The sequence below is a fragment of the Nerophis lumbriciformis genome, linkage group LG33 (genome assembly GCF_033978685.3).
Source record: "Nerophis lumbriciformis linkage group LG33, RoL_Nlum_v2.1, whole genome shotgun sequence".
Lineage (NCBI taxonomy): Eukaryota > Metazoa > Chordata > Actinopteri > Syngnathiformes > Syngnathidae > Nerophis > Nerophis lumbriciformis.
In genome coordinates, this window is record NC_084580.2 from 1,315,960 (window position 1) to 1,338,736 (window position 22,777).

Below are 22,777 nucleotides of genomic sequence, written 5' to 3' on the forward strand. Positions count from 1 at the left end.
TGGTCACAAAAAACATTCATAAAGTTTGGTTATTTATGAATATATTATGGGTCTACTGAAAATGTGACCAAATCTGCTGGGTCCAAAGTATACATTCAGCAATGTTAATATTTGGTTACATGTCCCCTGGCATGTTTCACTGCAATAAGGCGCTTTTGGTAGCCATCCACAAGCTTCTGGTTGAAATTTTGACCACTCCTCTTGACAAAATTGGTGCAGTTCAGCTAAATGTGTTGGTTTTCTGACATGGACTTGTTTCTTCAGCATTGTCCACACTTTGGGAAGGCCATTCTAAAACCTTAATTGTAGCCTGATTTAGCCATTCCTTTACCACTTTAGATGTGTGTTTGGGGTCACTGTCCTGTTGGAACACCCAACTGCGCCCAAGACCCAACCTCCGGGCTGATGATTTTAGGTTGTCCTGAAGAATTTGGAGGTAATCCTCTTTTTTCATTGTCCCATTTACTCTCTGTAAAGCACCAGTTCCATTGACAGCAAAACAGGCCCAGAGCATAATACTACCACCACCATGCTTGACGGTGGGAATGGTGTTCCTCGGATTAAAGGCCTCACCTTTTCTCCTCCAAACATATTGCTGGGTATTGTGGCCAAACCGCTCAATTTTTGTTTCATCTGACATCACATGGACAAAAATAAGACCTTCTGGAGGAAAGTTCTGTGGTCAGATGAAACAAAAATTGAGCTGTTTGGCCACAATACCCAGCAATATGTTTGGAGGAGAAAAGGTGAGGCCTTTAATCCCAGGAACACCATCCAACCGTCAAGTATGGTGGTGGTGGTATTATGCTCTGGGTCTGTTTTGCTGCCAATGGAACTGGTGTTTTAAATGGGACAATGAAAAAGGAGGATTACCTCAAAATCCTTCAGGACAACCTAAAATCATCAGCCCGGAGGTTGGGTCTTGGGTGCAGTTGGGTGTTCCAACAGGACAATGACCCCGAACACACGTCAAAAGTGGTAAAGGAATGGCTAAATCACGCTACAATCAAGGTTTTCGAATGGCCTTTCCAAAGTCCTGACTTAAACGTGTGGACAATGCTGAAGAAATAAGTCCATGTCAGAAAACCAACAAATTTAGCTGAACTGCACCAATTTTGTCAAGAGGAGTGGTCAAAAATTCAACCAGAAGCTTGCCAGAAGCTTGTGGATGGCTACCCAAAGCGCCTTTTTGCAGTGAAACTTGCCAAGGGACATGTAACCAAATATTAACATTGCTGTATGTATACTTTTGACCCAGCAGATTTGGTCACATTTTCAGTAGACCCATAATAAATTCATGAAAGAACCAAACTTCATGAATGTTTTTTGTGACCAACAAGTATGTGCTCCAATCACTCTATCACAAAAAAATAAGTGTTGTAGAAATGATTGGAAACTCAAGACAGCCATGACATTATGTTCTTTACAAGTGTATGTAAACTTTTGATCGCGACTGGAAATACATATTCTGAATAAATACATGAGAAGTCTTTAAAAAGTTAACTAATATGAATCAGTCAACGTTGACATTTACGGTAAGACAAAATATCAAAGACTTCAATTATACAGTGAGGTTCTTGTGGATTTTGCAACATAATTTGTTATATTCCGGTTTTGTGAACCCCAAACAATTAATGGCTTTCCTATTGTGTGTGTTCAACAGGTTCCTTGTCCGTGTCCTCAAATAATGCTGAGGTTTTCAACTTCTACACTTACCTCTGTACCCACCCTCTCCTCCTCCGTCGACATTTTGGCTCCTCCGATAAGGCCAAAGTCGCTCTGACCGCTGAGGGTCGCAGGGCTGATTCAATTAGCCTTGAAGAGAGAAGACTGTTTTTCACTGCTGCATACGCGCACTTGCAAGCGGGCTGCCCAATGCTGGCACTCGAAGTCCTTTCCAAGATGCCCAAAGTCCGCAAAAGCACCAACCAGGAGGCGGACGACCTCAGCGCTGGTAGTAAAAACAGGCTAACATCAGAGCCGGACTGGTCTGAGTGTGCACTGAATGGCTATGAGTCGGGTGGGGACAGCATATCGAACAGCCAGTCTGATTCACTTTTGAGTTTCGACTGGAGCCAGCCATCAATGACGCTTCCAGATGAGCCTCTGGACCTGAAGTGGGACAGCGACAAAGATGACGAAGACAATGAAAATGATGAAGGAGAAACTAAAAATAATCAAAATGTCAGATCTGCAGACAACGTGTTTCACGATACGCAGGACACCTTGCTGCCTCTAATAGAGTCCATCACAGAGGAGGGTAATGTGGACAGCAGCGATTTCATTGACCCTTCTGATGACATCTTGGTAGCCCAGCTTAAGTTTACTACATGCTTGAAGATTTTGACCAATGAGCTCAGGACACTATCAACAGGGTATGAACTGGATGGAGGAAAGCTACGTTACCAGCTATACCAATGGCTTGAAAGAGAGGTAATGCACACACATTTGTGAAGTTCTTTTTAAACCAAACGCTGAAGCATGTGACCGTCTTTGCAGGTGGTGACCCTCCAGCACTGTTGCAATTACGAGCCCTGTCTTCCAGAGGTGCCTGTCCAAAACGATGTACTTGTCTCTGGATTGGTGGAGAATGAACTGGTGGGTGTGGTAATTTGTCTATTCTGCGTTTCTGAGATGTTCATTAGGTGGAAATTATTCTTGTTACATTCATTAAAACACCGGCACAGTGCATCATTAAAGTTACCCTACACGGAACATGCTGCAGTCATTAGTACGGACCATTTAACATTTTAATCTTATCACCTTAAGCATCTAATCAGACTTCTCTGACGTCATCTAACATTTCCATTCTGCTCACAACCTATACGGGAGTAATTGGGGTTTGTTATGACACACTGTGATGTATTAAACCAGCGTTTTGAGCCTCAATTAATTTATTTCTGAGGTATGTTTTCCCTCACCAGCATAAAATATTATACCCACACACAGCTGGGGAGTGTAGAGAGTACTCATACTGTGTTTCTATTGTTGAACAGATATATTATGTATATTATATTTTTTTTTTTTAAATACATTTTCTTTTATTGTCGAACAGATGTATATTATATTTAAACTTTTTAAATACATGTTATTTTATTACTGAATAGATTGTAGTTTTATCTTTCAATTTAAATACATTTTGCGGGCATTTATAAATACATTTTGCTCATCAAATTAAATAAAGTACATTTGTTTTTGTTTTTTCAGGCGACGAGTCCCTGTAGTGACAGTCAAAGGAGCAGGAGACATTGGCTGAAAAGTAACCAGTCCTTACTGAGGATGTTCCTAAGCTACTGCAGCTTGCACGGCTCCCATGGTGGGGGACTGGCCTCTGTTCGCATGGAGCTAATTTTATTACTTCAAGAATCTCACCAGGTAATTTTGCCTTGATTCTAACTTGCCTTTATTTGACTGAACATATTTACAAGTGCTACCTATTTCTTTATGAAAGACAAACTGCATCAAACCATCAAACACAAATACACATCTAGGCCTACTTATTAGACATTGTCACCTCCTTAACGACATCTTGCCTGAAGATGCTGAATGGAAGTTTCAGTCAGAAGGAAAACAGATGCAAGTGCTTTCTACTTTCTTGCTTTTGCAACCAAGGAATTAAAAGCAGTTCATTGCAATAGTGGTCCTGTAGCCGTTTTTATTATTTTTGTTGGCGAGGAAACAGTGCTTTGTGACTACAGTCATGGAGTGTGGAGATTCGGATAAAGAATCTGGTAACTTAATGAGATTAATCAAGTGGGAACAAGATTATAGTCTTGTGGTACCCTTTACCACACAACGTCATTTACGATCATGGAGTAAACAATTTTTGTGTTTTTCTCTAAATGTCCTTCACACAAATGAATGAAAACAACACAATTTTTTCTAAGCATCCTGTCTTGTGAGGACTATGGAGAAGGCACTTTTGCAATACAGTTTTCTGTGTAATGTCTCCACAGGACAACTGCAGTTCGTCAGCTGTGACAACATGCTGCCAGCACACGTCCATCCCTCTCCTGATGGCGTGCACTGCCAACGTGAAGACAGTGGTGGCCAATCCTATCGTCCACCTGACCAACCTGACTCAGGACATCCTGCAGACCATCAACTCGCTCAACTCTCCTCCACATCCTGATGTTGTTAACAATGAGGTGCGTGAGCTTTTATTTGCACTAGTTTATTGTCACTAATTACGGCGTGGCTTACCACCATCAATGTGTGAATGTGGAGTGAATAATAGTGGGTTCTCACATCTCTGTGAGCGCTTTGAGTGTCTAGTGTCTAGAAAAGCACTATATAAATGTAATGCATTATTATTATTATTATTATTATCATTAATTGTAGTAAAATTTTGGTATGTCTCTTATCAGATATATGTGATGCACACACTGGCTGCCTCTTTGTCCGCCTGCATATACCAGTGTCTCTGCGATGGACACTCACAAAGGTAAGCTTGAGCAACTGCAGTGGTAAAAAAACATTTTGGAAAAAACATTTTAACCATACAAATTCATGAAAGTAAAAAGCTATTCCATAGTTAGTCTGTGGCCATCATAAAACCTTTATTAATTGTACAGGTGTCTTAATTGTTTCATAGGTTCTCGATTACAGCATGTGTAAAGTGCACAAGTGTAAACATGTGCTAACCATGTTTTAGAATAATTTATCATTCATAACATACAGGGTTCTATGTAAACTTGATTGACTGATCTGATGATTGAGGGTATCTAAAGTAGGGTGCAGCAGCATCTTTCTGAGCAACCTCTTGAATTATTAAGGTGTCTTCAAGTAATCCGTAACTTTGATATAACTCTTAAATTGTGCGCCATATTGGACTCCACCAATGACACTGTTGTCGCTGAGTTATTCGGCTAAAATTGTTTTCCTGAAAAAAAATGTGTTTTCTCCATTCTGCTAGAAGATTTATTGGCAAAGAACAAAAATAAATAAGGGTAAGGGGCATCTACTTTCCATTTGATTAAGACTGTTTTTTTTTATAGTGTGACTTAAAAAAATAAAAAAAAATAGACAGTGTTTGTTTTGATGCTGCTATTTGTCAGTAGAGACCTTAAATTCCTAATTAGATTTGTGGTTGATGGGAGGAAAATTGTTTATTTACAATGCTAATGAACAATGTGACCCAATCATTTTTAACTACATCTCCTGACTACAACTGTGGGAGCACCAAATATTTATTTCAAATTATTAAGCATTTGTCTTGCAGCAGTGCCGCTGTGTAAATTTTTGTCATGTTTTTTTATGTTGTACAGACGCAATTTAACGTATGCTTGACCAAACTGGTACTCTTAATGCTGTAAGCTCTTTGAGCCTGGACATATTTTTAAAAGATAAGAGAGAAAAACTCATTATTTTTTAAAGTCAGCTCTCCAAACATTGCTAACTCACCGTGTACAACATTCCAAACTATGTAATTAATTGAGGACTTGGGTTTTTTATATCCCCTGTCTACCATAGACTTTATACACACACAAACCATCTCTGTCATACTATTGGGAGTTAAAGAGTCTAACTAAATGAGTAGGTCTATTTCTAATTTATCATGGTCTTTGTAATGGTAATGGGGATATGAAAGAAGGCGTTGTTGGCCTTTGAGGTTTGATGAAACCATGCTTCTGTTTTCTCCTTCAGAGCGTGTGAGTGAGCAAGACAGAGTAGGAGATGGTGTGAATTTTTTAAAAGTGTTGCGCGCCTTGAGTGTTGACAGCATTCTGTCTGTGTTGTTGTTAACTCCACTCATGTGACCTTTAGTGTACTTGACCGTGGGAATCCAGAAGATTCACATAAATATATAGAGGCTTGTGGCCTTGTGGTTAGAGTGTCCGTCCTGAGATCGGTAGGTCTGAGTTCAAACAGAAGAAGTCTGGAGCTGAAGTCATAAAAACGTTTTTGGGGAATTTTGCCTATTTTCTCAATTCTTATGAGAGACAAGAAGACTAAACATTTTTTTTTAGCATTCTAATTTGTAAAAATTGTTTCGTTCTAGGTGAGAAGCAATGCAACTATTGGTAGCAATCAATTCTGCTTCTAAATCACTTTAGAATGCATCCAAAAATCGCCAACAGTACTTCATTTACGTTCCATAACCTGTATATAACCAAGAATTGTTATTTTGAGAGCAGACACCGAGGACGTCTTTTTCTAGCGTAGTAAGACATGCATGCTATGGTATAAGCCGCAAGTTAGCTTCTGCGACAGCTGCTGAATGGCTTTTGAGTTTGTTTTGCACAACGTAATATGATAGAACACCAATCTGTACTGAGTGAAAAAAATTAACAATCATTTTACAGTATCTGTAAAGTATTAGCCCACGTTTCATGTTTTCTTTGACAGTGTGGTCCCAACCATTTAGTAACTGCGGACCGGTCAACGCTTAAAAATTTGTCCCACGGACCGGGGGGAATGTTTTTTTTTTGTTTTGTTTTTGGCATAAAAAAATACAATCGTGTGTGCTTACGGACTGTATCCCTGCAGACTGTATTGATCTATATTGATATATAAAGTATGAACCAGAAATATTAATAACAGAAAGAAACAACCTTTTTTGTGTGAATGAGGGGGAGGGGAGTTTTTTTTGAGTTGGTGCACTAATTGTAAGTGTATCTTGTGTTTTTTATGTTGATTTAATTTAAAAAAAAACATTTATTTTTTATTATTTTTTTTTTTTTATTATTATTATTTTTTTACATTTCTTGTGCGGCCCGGTACCAATCGATCCGGGCCGCGGACCGGTGGTTGGGGACCACTGGTGTAGTTGACAGTGTATGTACTGTTGTAATAACAAGCATGATGTGCTGCATGTATCATGATGAATATTATAGCGACAAACTCGATTGATAGTTGTCTGTTTGTTCCAGCTGGTCGGGGACGTTTTTTCCGGTTTATTTTGGGTAAGCACGTCATTTATGTTGGCGTAGCTTGGCTCCAAGTTCCACATTTGCAGCGTCAAGTCACGCTGGTCCTGACTCTCTTGGCTTCTGTCTGCGCTAACGCTTCACCGTCTCTTCGTGCTCACTTTTATAACCAGCAGTTCATTCTCGGTATATTCAGGTCCAAAAAGATAAGGTTGTGTATCCTCTTTTGTCAAAAAATTGCCATCTTTGTCGTCTGTTACTAAGTCTGCCATGATTAAAACACACATGCATTTGTTTCCAGGAGTAGGAACACACATTTGTTGCCAAAAGTCAGATGTGCGTTGCTATAAGAATGGAAATAAATGCGCTGAGGAAATAAGTTCCGGTATTGCTTAAAATGATAAAATTATGGTAAATATTGTACATATTATGTTGTTATGAACATGTCTGTTACTACATTATATATGTATATACTTGCAGCGTATATATAAAATATTGATGGAGGGTTTTGAAGTGGTTTTAGAGAGCTTGAAAGGCTACAATAGTGACTCCCATTAGCCGCATCTTGCAAGCGTTTTTTATCATCTTTAGAATCCCCCCCCCCCAAAAAAAGACATGTGTTATTGTCTCATAATAATTGTGAATGATGGACAAAACTCCCCAAAAAAGTGCAGTTCCCCTTTAAGCGCAAAAATGATGACTAAAGGGATGAAGCTGTATTTTCATTTGCACTTTAATTTTTTTGACAGTTTATTCAACAAAACGTCATATTAATATTATTAATTTCATTAGAATGTTTTTTTTTAGCAGTGCTTAATTGTATGTAAATGTATGTTTCATCAACTGTTGTGAGTCCCTTCTTTTGCAGTATTTTTGGTTAGCATTTATTTTTGTAATCAACCTGACCTAAGCCTTGATGATAATAATTGTGATTAACAGATGGTTTCATATTATTTGACCAAATGTATTCTGTTCATCTGTAAGTAGGTTAGATAGAATTATTGAACATCATTAAAATCAAGAGTAAGATTAAGTAAGATTACTAATTAAGTGTTAATATTTGAGTGGGCCTCTCTGTAGTGGAATTGTTGGGTCTCAAGGTCAAAATAGTTAAGAACAACTGGAATAGAATAGAAAGCTTTTATTGTCCTTGTACATCAACAAAATATGCTGAAGCACAGCAAAATTACCACACCTCTGTCAGTGTGCATGTCTGATACATAAAAACAAATACAAATTTACAAAAAACACAATATAAAGTAAGTACAAAGTCATGCTAATAAAAACCTCCTAAGCCAAAACCAACACATTTTGTTGTCAGGGTTTCCCGCATTGCTCTGTTGTTAAGGCGGCCGCCTTAACAACAAAGAGCCACCACCTAAACTAATGTCTTAACAAGCTGCTACACTTCGTACTGCCTCTGTCAGTACGTCTCTGCAGCACCCAGCATTGTCCCACCCACAGAGCCATCTGATTGGTTACAAGCAGAGCGGTAACAGCCAATCAGCAGTGCGTATTCAGAGCGCATGGAGTCAGTGCTCCTGCGGTGTGGTGAGCAGAAATGTGTTTAGCAGCATAAGGCAGCGGACTCTCCCCAAATTATAATAAACACCTCCCAGTCAACTACCGGGTACTAGTAACATCACTATGAGTCCGATGATGTTCTAGAAAAATAAACCGCAGCTCAGCTCGCTCCTTGAGGTGAAGGCTAATTAGCTTTTAGCGTAATGTTAGCTCACTGTGCGGTGTGTGTGTGTGTGTGTGTGTGTGTGTGTGTGTGTGTGTGTGTGTGTGTGCGCGCGCGCGCGCGCGCGCGCGCGTGCGTGTTACGGACAGCAAAGCCCTGTCTGTCTGAGAGAAAGACAAGCATTATTGACCTAAAGTTAACAACTAAGTTATTTCAGTTTACCTTTTTCTGTGTTGATTAAGCTGTGTTGAAGCAGCAAAAAACGACATTATGTTAAATGAAGAGTTTCCTGAAGCTGTCTCTGATAGTTGATATAATAATGTAACTGCATCATAAAGTGTACATGAACTCCATGGTGTTCAGGGATGAATAGTCTCTCCTATTGCTGTTGTACTATTTTTTCAGCTATAGTTACATTAATCATTAGTAATGTACCAGCCTAGTTTTGAATGGCAGGGTCCCTGCTATCACATGTTGATAAAAATATAACATTTACATAATAAAAATCAACTACAGGCTTCCCAAATGCTGTAATAAATTAAGCATGATGAGTTGAGCATATGTCAGCATGTGGCCCCACTTTTAACTGTTTTTTTCAAAAGCTTATTGCAAACGCTTATTTACATTAAGTCATTAATTTGACTTAGTAAGTCATTATTTTGTCATTATTTTGACTTAGTAAATTACTAAGTCAAAATATTGACTTACTAAGTCATAATAATGACATACTTAGTATCTCAGGTAACTAGGACTGTTTTGTGTTTTGTTTTTACTTTATGGAAAAAATATCGAGATATATATCGTATATTGCCATTCAGCATACGGAGCGGAAAACACAACCAAAAATTGTAGGCTTCTTCACGCAACAAAGCCGGCCTACTTTACCACAGTCTGTAGTCTATTGCCCCCCCAGGCTGTGGTGGTAGCGATGAGATGGAGACGTGATGGTGGCGAATGGCCAAATTACACTGTTCCTCACACCCACCCACCCCTTTCCCCGTCCGTCTGCCTGTCCTGGGCGATGCGCCCCCTCCCCCTGGAGAGACACCACCTTAACTAACACATTTTCTGGGGGAAACACTGATTGTGTTACTATTGAGTCGTGTTACTATTTCTTCACTCCCTTTTAGTGTATCCCACCCATTATCACGGTTTGATGCCATTTTCTTAGACTTTTTAATATTGCATTTCACGCGTAACAAATTGTATCTTACTTGAACACTGTTTCCCCTGGTTCCTCTCTCACAGTCACATGAACAACTTTACGGGGATGGTCTATCAGAGCGTTTTGCTCTCTCAAAAGCAGCCAGCAAAAAACACCAGCGTGGATGAGTCTGTTCAGCCAAACACTTCTCCTGCACAGTGGCCAGGTAACTAAGAGTCTTCATGTCTGTCATATTTGTAATTCATGAACTCCAGTAACATGCATCCCACCAACATTACCGCCCAAATCCAAAACCTTTTGGGAAAATATTTAAACCCCATAAGTTTTACTTCTTTAAAGTCTTACTGAAAACCATCATTGTTCTAACTTTTCCCTTTACCTCCCCTGGCGACCTCCCCCCGGGACGCTCCGCAGGTATAACCTCCATGATCCGTCTGTTGGGCTCAGCAGGTGAGGAGAGTCAGCCGAGCCTCGCCGTGCTGCTCTGTGAGATCTTGACGGCTGTTTACCTCAGTCTGTTTGTTCACGGCATGGCCACTCACTCCAGCAATGAGCTCTTTCGCATCGTGGCCCACCCTCTCAGCAGCAAGCTATGGTTGACTGTGTTTGGAGGAGGCGCAAGAACTCCCGTCAACGAGAAAGCTAACAGTCCGACAAACACACCCCCACCAGGTAAGTGAGGATGATTGAAATGTCTAGTATTGTGGTTGTAAACAATAATTTTGTGATGTATCAAACACAACTTTGTGCCATGGTGTTACTGTACAATCGTTTTTTTTTCAACAGTTTCACCAGGCGTAGACACCACCGAAAGAAAAACCAGACGATTCCGGCTGCTGTCATCACGCAGCGCATCGCGAGAAGAGTCCAGTACAGAGAGGGACCCCCCTTCCAGTCCCAGGGCAGAGCCCGTTGTAGACCAGGAAGCCACTTCCATTTTCAAAGAATGTTTTGTTCCCCCGAAGCTCAGCATTTGGGATTACTTCATCGCTAAGGTATCCTTGTATACTAAAATAACCCAACATATTTTTCCATACAGAACAAGTCCTTATGATGCACATGATCATGTTCTTCTAGCCATTCCTGCCACCATCAGAAAACAGAGTTGAATACGATTCAGAAGAGAGTCATGACAGCAAAGATGAAGAGGAGGATGAATATGATGATATATTTGATCCGAATTCTCCTCAAAAAGAGCATACTAACTACAATTCATACAGGTGGATATTGATGCAAGCACCTGAACAAATCAATTAGGCATTGCTTTTGTGTATGTTGTCTATAGAGATTAAATGCAAACTTTATAGCCCTGATATTTATGAAGGTAGCTGAAACCACTGTTAAAATTCATATTGACTTTGTAATGTTGGCCATTTCTTCCAGTTGGTGTTTAATGCGCTTGGCAATGGTGCAGCTGGTATTAGTCAACCTCAAGTCATTCTACCCGATGGCAGGATATGATCTATTGGGTCAGTACTCATTGGCTCAAACAGAACATCCAGGAAGCTGCAGTGTTGCCATATTGTCACGCTCTTGCCATCTGTTTAATTCCACTTGGCACAGACCTCCCTGTGGGCTCCCCGCTGTGTCACAGTGTGCTGAAGACGTTACAACGTTGGGAGCAGGTGCTGCAGAAAAGACTTGAGATCTTTGGTGGGCCCCCCTCTAAATACATCTCCACGCACATTCAGGATGAAGCGGTCACACCTGGCCCTGCCATTCTAAGGCACAAGGCCCTGTTTGAACCATCCAATACACCATTCAGGTACTTGCATGTGTGTACAGTATTTATAGTGTCTGAGAATACATACAATACCATAGATTGCACTACTTGGCTGCAACTAATAGAGGTGTTGTTGATTCCGTCTCAACGTAAAAAAGATATAACGGCAGCTGTGATGAGTTAAACTACAGCAGAACTTAATTGTAAATCTAAATGTTGGTATAGTGATGCAGAGTTCCCCATAAGAAACAATGTGAATATACATAATGGGCTCCAGCCTTGACAAAATTCCATATTTTAGCGAGTGTTTAGACACTTTGAACACAATATAAAGTGATATGTGTATATCAAATAAGATAACAAGGGGGTGATGGATCAACTACCTATGTACTAAAAAAGTCAAAACAACAATCTGCTGTATGCTCTGCTCTGCCAACAAGCACTAGTTACTATGCTACCCTCTCACAAACAAAATCACAAAAATCCTTAACTTCAACAACCATATTGCTACAATAATAAACATTTAAAAAAGTAAAATGCACACACATTAATATCGGCAGACAACTGACGAAAGAAGCAGACAGAGAGAGAGAGAAAATGAAGGGTGCCGTGGAGGGGGAGAAGGGAGCCGTACGTGCCTGCGTGTTTGTCCTTTGGAAGAGTAAGGGGCCGCTCTAGAAAGAGAGAAGAGATACTGTCTTCTCTGCTGTGATATAATTATGTTCTGGCATATTTTCCCAGAAAAGACCAGCTTTTTCACAATTAAAACGTGATGTGGTTATTTACTGTACTGTATTTTGGTCATGCTTGAGAGTGCCATGAATGTACTCCTCACAAATACCGAAGTGTTGAGATGTGACTTCTCCTGCAGTGCAAGTGAAGTGGAAGGCTGCGTGCTTCCCAACAATGTTTTCCCTGCTTTCATGCCTCCAAGGCACCTCAAGGAAGCCTTCGTCCACAGAGACATGGTTCGCACACAGAGGCATATTTGGCGCTTAATCTAAAAGTTTGTAAATCGAAAAGCTTGCATATAGACTGGTTTGTAAATCGAAGTTCCACTGATTTCTTTCGAGTGGCATTATTCTGTTCAGTCATGGAAGCAGGAGTTCAGAACATTAAGATATTAGTTCCACACATCCATTAAAATAGTTTCTCTGTCCTTGTGGGAAGAAACAATATGTCTGATTGATGTGTCATGCCCCCAAGCACAACATTTAATATATATGGAACAAAACAGCAATAATTTATTTTTGTTAAGCCTTCAGTGAGCCGATACGGCCGACGAGGGACCAACAAAGTTGATAAGCCGGGAGTTTTATTGTCGTTTTATCCTCCAGGACAAGCCACCATTCAGCGCTGCCTGTCAAGCGTCTTTGGCAGTTCCTGGTAAAGCAGGACGAAGTGCAGGAAACGTTTATCAAAAACATTTTCACCAAGAAACGAGACGCAAGTGAGGTAAATGTTGCATGACTGTTGCACAGCAGAAATTGTATATTTTCAAGGAATAACGGCTTCAAATTAAGATCACATTTATATTTAACCATTCAATACTTGTCATTATTGCTTTGAAAAAAACTCCTTTAATGTGCGTTGTTTGTATTGTAGCTGCATGACAATATATTAATTTCATTCACATAATTTCAGCCTGTTTGATTAACACCACAATAATTAATTGTCTGTGTGTGTTTGTCTGCATGGTCCCACCACTTGCTGTGTGTGTGTGGGTATATTTCCTCTTTGTCATGCTACCTCCAAAATCATTAGTCGGTTGAGGACCAGACTGATATGAAATGTTCAGGGATGGACGAGACAGGACACCATCAGGTACTGCTGCTACAGTATATACCGTAGATAAGATATTGTGTCCTGAAGCCATTTTATATGGAACAAAATTATTTATGTAAATTCATGTATGTGTGGCTTGCTGTGTTAAAGTTGACCATCTTGATCTTTTTTTTTTTGTTTTCAGTGTTTTTATTTGGGGTATTATTTCCCTCAAATACACATTTTGCTCTCAGATGAAATCTAGCAATAAACCAGCAGACTGGTGTATGCTTTTATGCTTTGAAACCTTTTGAAATTCAGTTTAATATCACAATGCAAAAGTGTGGGTGGGTGGTGCAAAGTTAATTAAGGCTTATAAGCATGAACATCCAATGGCCTATTTTCCCCCTATGCAGTAGAATAAAACAAAGATTGCCTGTCACCTCACTGTGATGTGAACAGAACTGTATTGATTAATTCTCAACCAGACAAAATGGGTCGAGTGTTCATGATTGGTCTGCATTTTAAGTATAGATCCTAAATTGCACCCTACGCTGAATCTCCTTACTGTACACACACAACTTCGCATCTCCGGCTTTTAGTATGTTGTTAATTGTTAGTCTTTCATAGGGCTGGCCTATGAAGCTGAATAGATTTGGATTCACGAACCCACACTGTCGCAGTCAATCTACATCCCACAGAGATAATGCGCCGTGCGTAAATGGCAAACCACCATATTTAGATTTCTGCGAGTCAAGTTGCTCTTTATCTCATCCGACAGAGAGAGGCCCAGCAATTTCCTCTTGAATAAATGCTGTAAAGACTTTGATTTAATCTCCTGCTCCGAGGGTAATCACATTTTGAATGGTTGTGAAATAGCAATGTAACAGTCACCTCAATGGCTTTGCTTTTGTGCTCATTGCTCATTGCTGCTGCGTTCCTGCTGCCTCGTGACCCAAGCCTGGTTATGTTGCTCGCCGGGGGTTAGTAGTGCGGCCCAATGAACTCCCACATGTCCTGTCATAACCCTTCGAGGCACGACAAACGGCCACATAAATACTCTGACAGCATGTACGGTGTTGGACACTAAGAAGCTGGCTCATGCTTTGGCTGCTGGCACGTCAGCTGTAATCTTAGAAAGAGAAAACAAAAATAATTTGACACTTTATTTATCCTGTCAGGTCACTGGCTTTGTAGTTGGAAGGGAAATACATTTGAGGTTATGGCTGCTATTTGCCTTAAAGAAATCTGGAAAGTTGTGGTGATTGTATGTGTTTGCATGTGTGCAGACTGAATCAGATCTGGGCTGCTCAGCAAGCAAGGCGCGCATCATTCACAAGGAGTCAGACATCATCACAGCCTTTGCCATCAACAAGGTACAACTCCTTACACTGCACACATGTCACACAAGTCTATTGTGTGTTACTAAAAACATAAAAAACAGAACCAAAGCAACCATCCTGGTCTCTCGTAGTACTTATATCCACTCACTCTCTTCTGTGTGTCTTCCAGGCAAATCGTAATTGCTTAGTCATGGCCTCTACACATGACATTCAGGAATTAGATGTGTCATCCATCTTGGCCACACAGATCTTGACGTGGATCGATGATGAGGAGGTTGAAACTAAAGGGTAAACGAGGGGTTGCTTTTGTTCAGATAAAGGCTGGATTGTTGCCATTTGGGCAAAAGGCCTGTTTTTGCACACCACAATGTCCCTACACAGGATAATGTATTTCCTCAAATAGTGGTCTGCCCTCAAATAGATGACACAATTAATCGCCGGGTAATTTGACCACTTTGATTACGTTTATTTTCTTATAAAAGCTTATTTTACGTGTTGGAGTTAATTTACACAAAACAAACCGCCTACAGATCAGACATGGCATAAACTGCATTCAGAGCGAAAGCACTGCTTTCTGTGAATGATGATGAATACATTAGACATAAAAATTATTTTTACTGTCATTCCATAAGTTGTCAACGGAATTGGTGTGCACTTAAGAGTGCAATAGTTAAGGTGAAATTAGGAAGAACAAGGTATAAATCATAAACAACCCACAATCATTAGCGGTAATGTGGTAAAAAGTATGATTTAATGTTGAAAATAGATCTGCCCTTTATTGAGTGGGCTATAATACAACTTCCATCCATCCATTTTCTGCCGCTTATCCCTTTTGGGGTTGCGGGGAGTGCTGGAGCCTATCTCAGCTGCATTCGGGCGGAAGGCGGGGTACACCCTGGACAAGTCGCCACCTCATCACAGGGCCACTATAATACAACTTATATAAGTTAACTGTATATTGTATTTATCATCATACACGTTGTACTATCTTTTTTTTTTGTCAACTGTGGACATTTTACTTAAAATGTGTGGTTTATGCGTTTATGGTTGTGTACCCAGAAAGGCGCCTACAAATAAAAGTTGTTATAACAACATAATGTTCAAATATCATTATTTATTTTTGGGAAATGTCTTTTGAAATATATTATTATTTAATATTATTATATTGCATTTGTACAATATAGCCTGCCAGCCCCCAAATATATGCATTACCTCTAAATAACTTGCTACTTTTTGCAGTCCAGTAAGTACTTTTCAGTTGGTGTCGCAATATGTTGAAACAAGGTTCTACTGGTTTCTCCAGAAAAGCACAGTTTGTTCTAAACATCTCTCTCTCATTCTCTGTGGATGCCGAGTAGCCATCTTCTCTTTTGGCCTAGTTACTGTTAACCCTTTAAGATCCAACTACCTTGATGTCTTTTAGTCTGGCTAATTGTTATTCTCGCTGCAGAGTGGGAACTGATGACTTCCTGGTGGTTCATGCCCGTGATGACTTCGCCTCACTCCACGGCACCACGCCGTACACTCACAGCATCCCTGGCACGCCTATCAACATGCCGTGGCTGGGAGGCCATCAGACAGGCCGAGGAGCTTCTGTGGTGAGTTCCAAAGACTATTTATTGTGTTGTTTGAAAATAGTTGCAATTCATTTGTCGAAGCACTAGTACTGCTAAACAGTTCTGTATTTCTTAGTTTACTGGTTTCTGCTGGGGTACCCGATGTTGTGACTGTTGCGTCTACATTGGACCATAGCCAACATAAATGGATTATAGAAACACATCACTGACAAAGAGCACATAAACACAGTCAACCATGTGATATGTGTGTGAAGGGCAATAGCGTACTAAAAAAAATATCGGTTTACCTCAATACATTTCTGCATTGTCTCATTAGCATCTCCTCCTCCTCCTCCGGCTCATTTTCACCTTCCTCCTTCAGATGATCAAAAGAAATATCAACAATGTGAGAAGAATGACCTCCCATCCCACGCTGCCGTACTGTAAGTACAAATTTGTCTGTCCAAAGATGAGTGCTTTTAAATGAAACAAGAGATTGTTTTATGGTGCAGTGGGCTGCACTCTACTTCCAGGCAATACATCTTTTGAAGTCTATATTGGAAATAAAAAGTAGCATTTTCTACCAGCTCTCATGGATTACTGTCCAACTTGCCATAATGTCATCACTGCATATCAAATAGTTTGAGAGCAAAGAAAAGTCGGAAGTCTCATTTATTTCCTATCTTGTTTCTTATTCAGACTTGACGGGGGCTCAAGATGGAAGCGTGAGGATGTTTGAGTGGGGTCACTCCCAACAGATCATCTGCTTCAGAAGTCCAGGCAACTCTAGAGTGACCAGGATACGCTTCAACCACCAAGGAAATAAGGTTACAAAGCCATATCTACAACAAACTATTTTTAGCTTGGCTGTCACAAGTGCGCTGTGATCCGAGCCTGTCACACTGAGCAATATTTTTGCACATATTCTCCCAACTTATGCATGGCCAGCACGAAGCACAGCAGGAAATTTGGCTTCAGCACACATTGTTGTTCAGCTGGGTGCACTCGCCTCCAGCTAATCATTTCCTTAGATGGTGCCTACTCGTCCCCATCACCATCTCCTGGGATGGCTCCGTCAAAGAAAACAAGAGACCCTTTAAAAATTTGCTAACATTTCCAACAATTACATAAGCGTCGCTGTGTCACCTGAAGGGGGCAATGCCTCTCTCCAAGTGTGCCGGTGCAGCCTGCTGCGAAACAATGGAACATTCTAACTTGGCTCTAACCAAGTGGTTGCTGTTTTGTGCAGTTTGGAATTGTGGATGCTGATGGCGGTTTGAGTCTCTGGCAGACCCACACAAATGGAGCCGCTCCCAAGCCCTATCTGGTATGCATACAAACCAGCTTGCTTAGTCATGTGCTTGTCTTTTTCCTTTTCTAAGATTTGTCGTATCCGTTTTGGGTCAAAAACCCTCTGGTAATGTCTTACCCCCACCCCTTCATTTTTTTCCCTTCCACTCGTGTTTTCTTTGTGTTTACTGTTCTGCTGCTCTCGATTACTGTCACTGCTACTAAGCATCGTGTGTGTGTCTGTGTGTGTGTGTGTGCCAGACGCTGCAGTGCCACAACAAGACCGCTCATGATTTTGTCTTTGTGGGCTCCTCTTCCCTCATCGCCACTGCGGGTCTGTCCACAGACAACCGGTAACAAATTATACACAATTGTATACAGTGGAACCTCTAGGCTACTGTACACTGCTTTTTGGGACAAGTGTTAGCCTATAAATGTTCAATATTTAGAAATGTTATCCCCATTAGGAATAATGTCAAGCTGTACCCATAGTAAAGCATTTATTAAAATAACTTCTTCATACAAGTGTAACAGAAGTTTCTAATGCAAAAACAATAATAAATTGTGCAGTCACCCAAACTTAAAATACACATACAGTGCATTCGGAAAATTTTCACTGCGCTTCACTTTTTCCACATTTTGTTATGTTACGGCCTTATTTCAAAATGGAATAAATTCATTTTTGTCCTCAAAATTCTACAGACAATACCCCATTATGACAATGTGAAAAGTATTTTTTTATTCAGCAAATTTATTAAAAACAAAAAATGAAACAAATCTCAGTATTCACAGCATTTGATGATGCACATTTGGCAGCAATTACAGCCTCAAGTCTTTTTGAATACGATGCCACAAGCTTGGCACACCTATTTTTGGGCAGTTTCGCCCATTCCTCTTTGCACATTCCTTTTTGCAGCACCTCTCAAGCTCCATGAGGTCGGATGAGAAGCATTGGTTTTAATCCAGGATGTCTCTATACATTGCTGCATTCTTATTTCCCTCTATCCTAACCAATTCCTGCCGCTGAAAAACATCCCCACAGCATGATGCTGCCATTATTCTTGCTTCAGTGTAGGGATGGCATTGGCCTGGTGATGAGCGTTGCCTGGTTTTCCTCCAAACATGACGCTCGGCATTCACACCAAAGAGTTTAATCTTTTTCTCTTCAGACCAGAAAAGTGCGTTTTTCATGGTCTGACAGTCTTTCAGGCGCATGTTGGCAAAGTTTCTACTAAGAAATGACTTACATCTGGCCACTATACCATACAGGCCCGATTGGTGGATTGCTGCAGAGATAGTTGTCCTTCTGAAAGGTTCTCCTCTCTCCACAGAGGAAGGCTGTAGCTCTGACGCAGTGACCATCGGGTTCTTTGTCACCTCCTTGACTAGACTAAGATATGCAGCAATGTACAGAGACATCCTGGATGAAAACCAATGCTTCCCATCCAATCTGATTAAGCTTGAGAGGTGCTGCCAGTACTACCAGTCTGTGGTTGCCAGTGTTCTGTTCTACATGGTAGTGTGCTGGGGGGGCAGTACATCTAAGAAGGACAGCTCCAGACTGGAGCAACTGATCAGGCGGGCCGGCTCTACAATCGGAATGGAACCGGACTCACTGATGATGCCAGTCACCCTCTGCATACCGTTATCAGTAGCCAGAGGAGCCTGTTCAGTGCTAGACTGCTTCATCCCAAGTGCAGGACTAATAGACTAAAAATCTCCTTTGTCCCACACGCCATCAGACTGTACAACTCCTCTCTGGGGGGCAGGGGGGTACTAGGATGACAGGGGATGCAAAACAATACTAAAATAAACTGCAACAAAAAACAGTGCAATACATTTTCATAACATGGTCACTACTGCTTAGTTTCTCTTGTTATATTCTTATTTTTACTGTTATATTTTTATTCTTATTTTTTTATTTTTAATCTTATTGTAATATTTTCTATTTTATTTCCATTTATACCCCCATTATTTACTTTTTACTTTTTAAATTCGATCTCAATTATGTACACTGCTGCTGGAATTTAAATTTTTCTGAGGGAACTCTCCTGAAGGAATCAATAAAGTAGTATCTATTTATCTACGAAAGAGGAATGCGCGAAACTGCCTAACGATAGTTATGTCAAGCTTGTGACATCGTATTCAAAAAGACTTAAGGCTGTGATTTCTGCCAAAGGTGCATAAACTATGTATCGAGTAAAAAAGCTGTGAACACTTATGTACATGTGATTTTTTTATTATTTTATATACATTTGCAAAATGGAAAAAAAAATACAGTTTTCACATTGTCATAATGGGGTATTGTGAGTAGAATTTTGAGAACCAAAATGTATTTATTCCATTTAGGAAAAAGGCATAAAATGTGGAAAAAGTGAAGCGCTGTGAATACTTTCCAGATGCACTGTAATTTACAATTGATGTACAGAAGGAGATTACTGCTTATCCTCTGGAGGTGAATCATTATATGTATTGTTTAAATCGTTTTGTAATTGTTGTGGGCTTAGAATTATTTTACTGAGCAGCCAGAAAAGAAAGAGAGCGATGGAATGCAATTTACTTACGCCACAATAACTTATATTGTTTAATTTTATGTTTTCATAATTTTCCTCTTTGTCGCAACTCATACTCTTCTGTGGTAGCGTAAAATAAAAGACACACTGCAAGCTGTATCTTTCGGGAAGAATTTGGTGAAATGTTGTAGGTTTTTTTACTTCAGAGTTTCCACGATATATTCAATTGAATCATCTCAAGTTTCAGTTAAATTGCAAGAAAAAACAACAAGTTTTGCTTTATTTGCCACCCTACAGGAATGTGTGTTTGTGGGACACTCTGGTCACTCCCGCTAACAGCCTCGCCTACGGTGAGATTCCACCACTCTCGATATATTTTAATTACAAGAGAGATGGAGCTTTTATCTTATTTATTTTTTCTTCAGCCTTTTGCTGCCACGAGTCCGGTGCCACCGTGCTTTTAATGGCGCCAAGGCACCAGCTGCTCATCACGGGCGGGAGAAAGGGCTGGATCAGCGTCCTGGAGCTCCCTCACCGACACCAACGCCAAAGCTTCCAGGCCCATGACTCGCCTGTCAAAGCGCTCGCCGTCGACCCGACTGAAGACTGCTTTATCAGCGGTTCTGCCGAAGGCAGCATTAAGGTACCTTGTTATTTACTTCCACCTGTTTTTCTTCGTTATGGTTTTGTTGGTTTGTAGAATACATTTGGAGTATCTGACAAAAATGAGGAAACCCTCAGATTCTAGGAATTATTCTAAACACATTGTGCTTTTGTTGTAGCACTCAAATAATAATTTACAATTTTACATATTACATTTAGCCTGCCATAATCTAGGATTAGGTTATAAGACAATATAATAGTTTATTGACATTGTATAACATGCTTCATGATTATTGTTGCCACTCTTGGTCTGTGCTCTAAGACAAATAAAATCATTAGTAAATACTGAAATCAATACAATGGCTAAAAGTACACTGATAAGACATGTAGCAGGTAAAACACACATTGTTAAAGATAAACAAAAATTGTTACAAATTTGTTACAAAATTCAGTCATTTCACTTGCATTAAATTGCGCTATGTGGGCGGTTTGGACTCTGCTAATATTTGGCATCAAGCCAACCAGCTGTGTGCTCATCTATGTATCTATATGGGCACAAAAGGGGTGCTGAAACTCCTTTTGCTGGTCTGGATTATTGTTATTTAAATGATTACCTAAATCTGAAGCACAGGTGGTCTTAGCACCTTTGCCGAGGCATGTTTTAAAGCACTGCTTGCAGCGTGGCGCCTCCATTTTTAAACGTCTCCTTGATCGATAGTTTTAAAGCCCAAATACTTCCATATTGCGCTTCACGCACCCTCTTTATTAACCAGTAGAAATGCCTTTATTTGCCAATTTTTCTCTCCACACTGTTTCTGCTTGTGCGCTCTGTAAGTGTGTAAGCGCCAACACACTCAACATGCTCCTCGGCTCAACAACGTCACTGCAGCACAGCAGCATGCAGATGAAAATAAAATAGCGGTATTTTTCAAAGGCACTATAGTACCGTTCTCAATTCATTTTATCACTTTATTAGTATCCTTAAGCCATACAACCCTATGTAATATATTTGGGAGAGTTCTAAACTTTTTATGGCTGTTAAGTCGAGGCAACACGGACATCAGCGTGAATCTACATTAGCTTTATTTCTCAACTCATTTATGTTAACAACTTACGCAATGTATGTACATGTAACATGTAAGCAAAAATGCCACAGCGTCAATTTTGGTCCTTCAACAATCACTATTTCTTCGGAATGAAAATATATATTCAACTTATATTCAATTGAATACACTGTAAAGACAATATATTTAATGTTTATCTTGCACTTACTGATGTAGCGACTAACTGTAGTTACTGACGGTGGTTTTCTGAAGTGTTCCTGAGCCCATGTGGTGATATCCTTTACACACTGATGTCGCTTTTTGATGCAGTACCGCCTGAGGGATCGAAGGTCACGGGCATTCAATGTTGGTATTCGGCCTTAGCTGCTTACGTGCAGTGATTTCTCCAGATTCTCTGAACCTTTTGATGATATTACGGACCGTAGATGGTGAAATCCCTAAATTCCTTGCAATAGCTCGTTGAGAAATCTTGTTCTTAAACTGTTTGACAATTTGCTCACCCATTTGTTCACAAAGTGGTGACCCTCGCCCCATCCTTGTTTGTGAATGACTGAGCGTTTCATGGAAGCTGCTTTTATACCCAATCATGGCACCCACCTGTTCCCAATTTTCCTGTTCACCTGTGGGAGGTTCCAAATAAGAGTTTGATGAGCATTCCTCAACTTTATCAGTATTTATTGCCACCTTTACCAACTTCTTTGTCACATGTTGCTGGCATCAAATTCCAAATGAGCTAATATTTGCAAAAAATAACAAAGTTTACCAGTTCGAACGTTAAGTATCTTGACTTCACTGATTTTGAGTTTTGTATATACAGTCGTGGTCAAAAGTTTACATTCACTTATAAAGAAGATAATGTCATGGCTGTCTTGAGTTTCCAATAATTTCTACAACTCTTATTTTTTTGTGATAGAGTGATTGGAGCACATACTTGTTGGTCACAAAAAACATTCATGATGTTTTGTTCTTGTATGAATGTATTATGGGTCTACTGAAAATGTGACCAAATCTACTGGGTCAAAAGTATACATAGAGCAATGTTAATATTTGGTTACATGTCCCTTGGCAAGTTTCACTGCAATAAGGCACTTTTGGTAGCCAACCGAAGCTTCTGGTTGAATTTTTAACCACAAAATTGGTCGAGTTGAGCTAAATTTGTTGGTTTTCTGACATTGACTTGTTTCTTCAGCATTGTCCACA

The 22,777-nt window shown here is 40.1% G+C and overlaps 1 protein-coding gene across 5 annotated transcripts in view; it reads left to right on the forward strand.

The window, feature by feature from the left end:
* Positions 1 to 22,777, forward strand: part of LOC133575584 (dmX-like protein 1) — a 68,114-nt gene that overhangs the window by 31,245 nt on the left and 14,092 nt on the right. For 2 of the 5 annotated variants that reach the window (XM_061928268.2, XM_061928271.2), the window contains 22 exons: positions 1,664 to 2,433; positions 2,500 to 2,598; positions 3,208 to 3,375; positions 3,957 to 4,148; positions 4,368 to 4,444; positions 9,805 to 9,926; positions 10,136 to 10,393; positions 10,508 to 10,716; positions 10,799 to 10,941; positions 11,105 to 11,190; positions 11,285 to 11,486; positions 12,782 to 12,899; positions 13,209 to 13,268; positions 14,498 to 14,584; positions 14,721 to 14,839; positions 16,002 to 16,149; positions 16,490 to 16,550; positions 16,807 to 16,934; positions 17,357 to 17,434; positions 17,659 to 17,750; positions 20,208 to 20,260; positions 20,336 to 20,553. In XM_061928268.2, coding sequence (XP_061784252.1) covers positions 1,664 to 2,433; positions 2,500 to 2,598; positions 3,208 to 3,375; positions 3,957 to 4,148; positions 4,368 to 4,444; positions 9,805 to 9,926; positions 10,136 to 10,393; positions 10,508 to 10,716; positions 10,799 to 10,941; positions 11,105 to 11,190; positions 11,285 to 11,486; positions 12,782 to 12,899; positions 13,209 to 13,268; positions 14,498 to 14,584; positions 14,721 to 14,839; positions 16,002 to 16,149; positions 16,490 to 16,550; positions 16,807 to 16,934; positions 17,357 to 17,434; positions 17,659 to 17,750; positions 20,208 to 20,260; positions 20,336 to 20,553 — 3,488 coding nt within the window. The remainder of the gene's footprint in view (positions 1 to 1,663; positions 2,434 to 2,499; positions 2,599 to 3,207; positions 3,376 to 3,956; positions 4,149 to 4,367; positions 4,445 to 9,804; positions 9,927 to 10,135; positions 10,394 to 10,507; positions 10,717 to 10,798; positions 10,942 to 11,104; positions 11,191 to 11,284; positions 11,487 to 12,781; positions 12,900 to 13,208; positions 13,269 to 14,497; positions 14,585 to 14,720; positions 14,840 to 16,001; positions 16,150 to 16,489; positions 16,551 to 16,806; positions 16,935 to 17,356; positions 17,435 to 17,658; positions 17,751 to 20,207; positions 20,261 to 20,335; positions 20,554 to 22,777) is intronic. The other 3 variants (XM_061928269.2, XM_061928272.2, XM_061928270.2) reach the window with 2 other exon arrangements.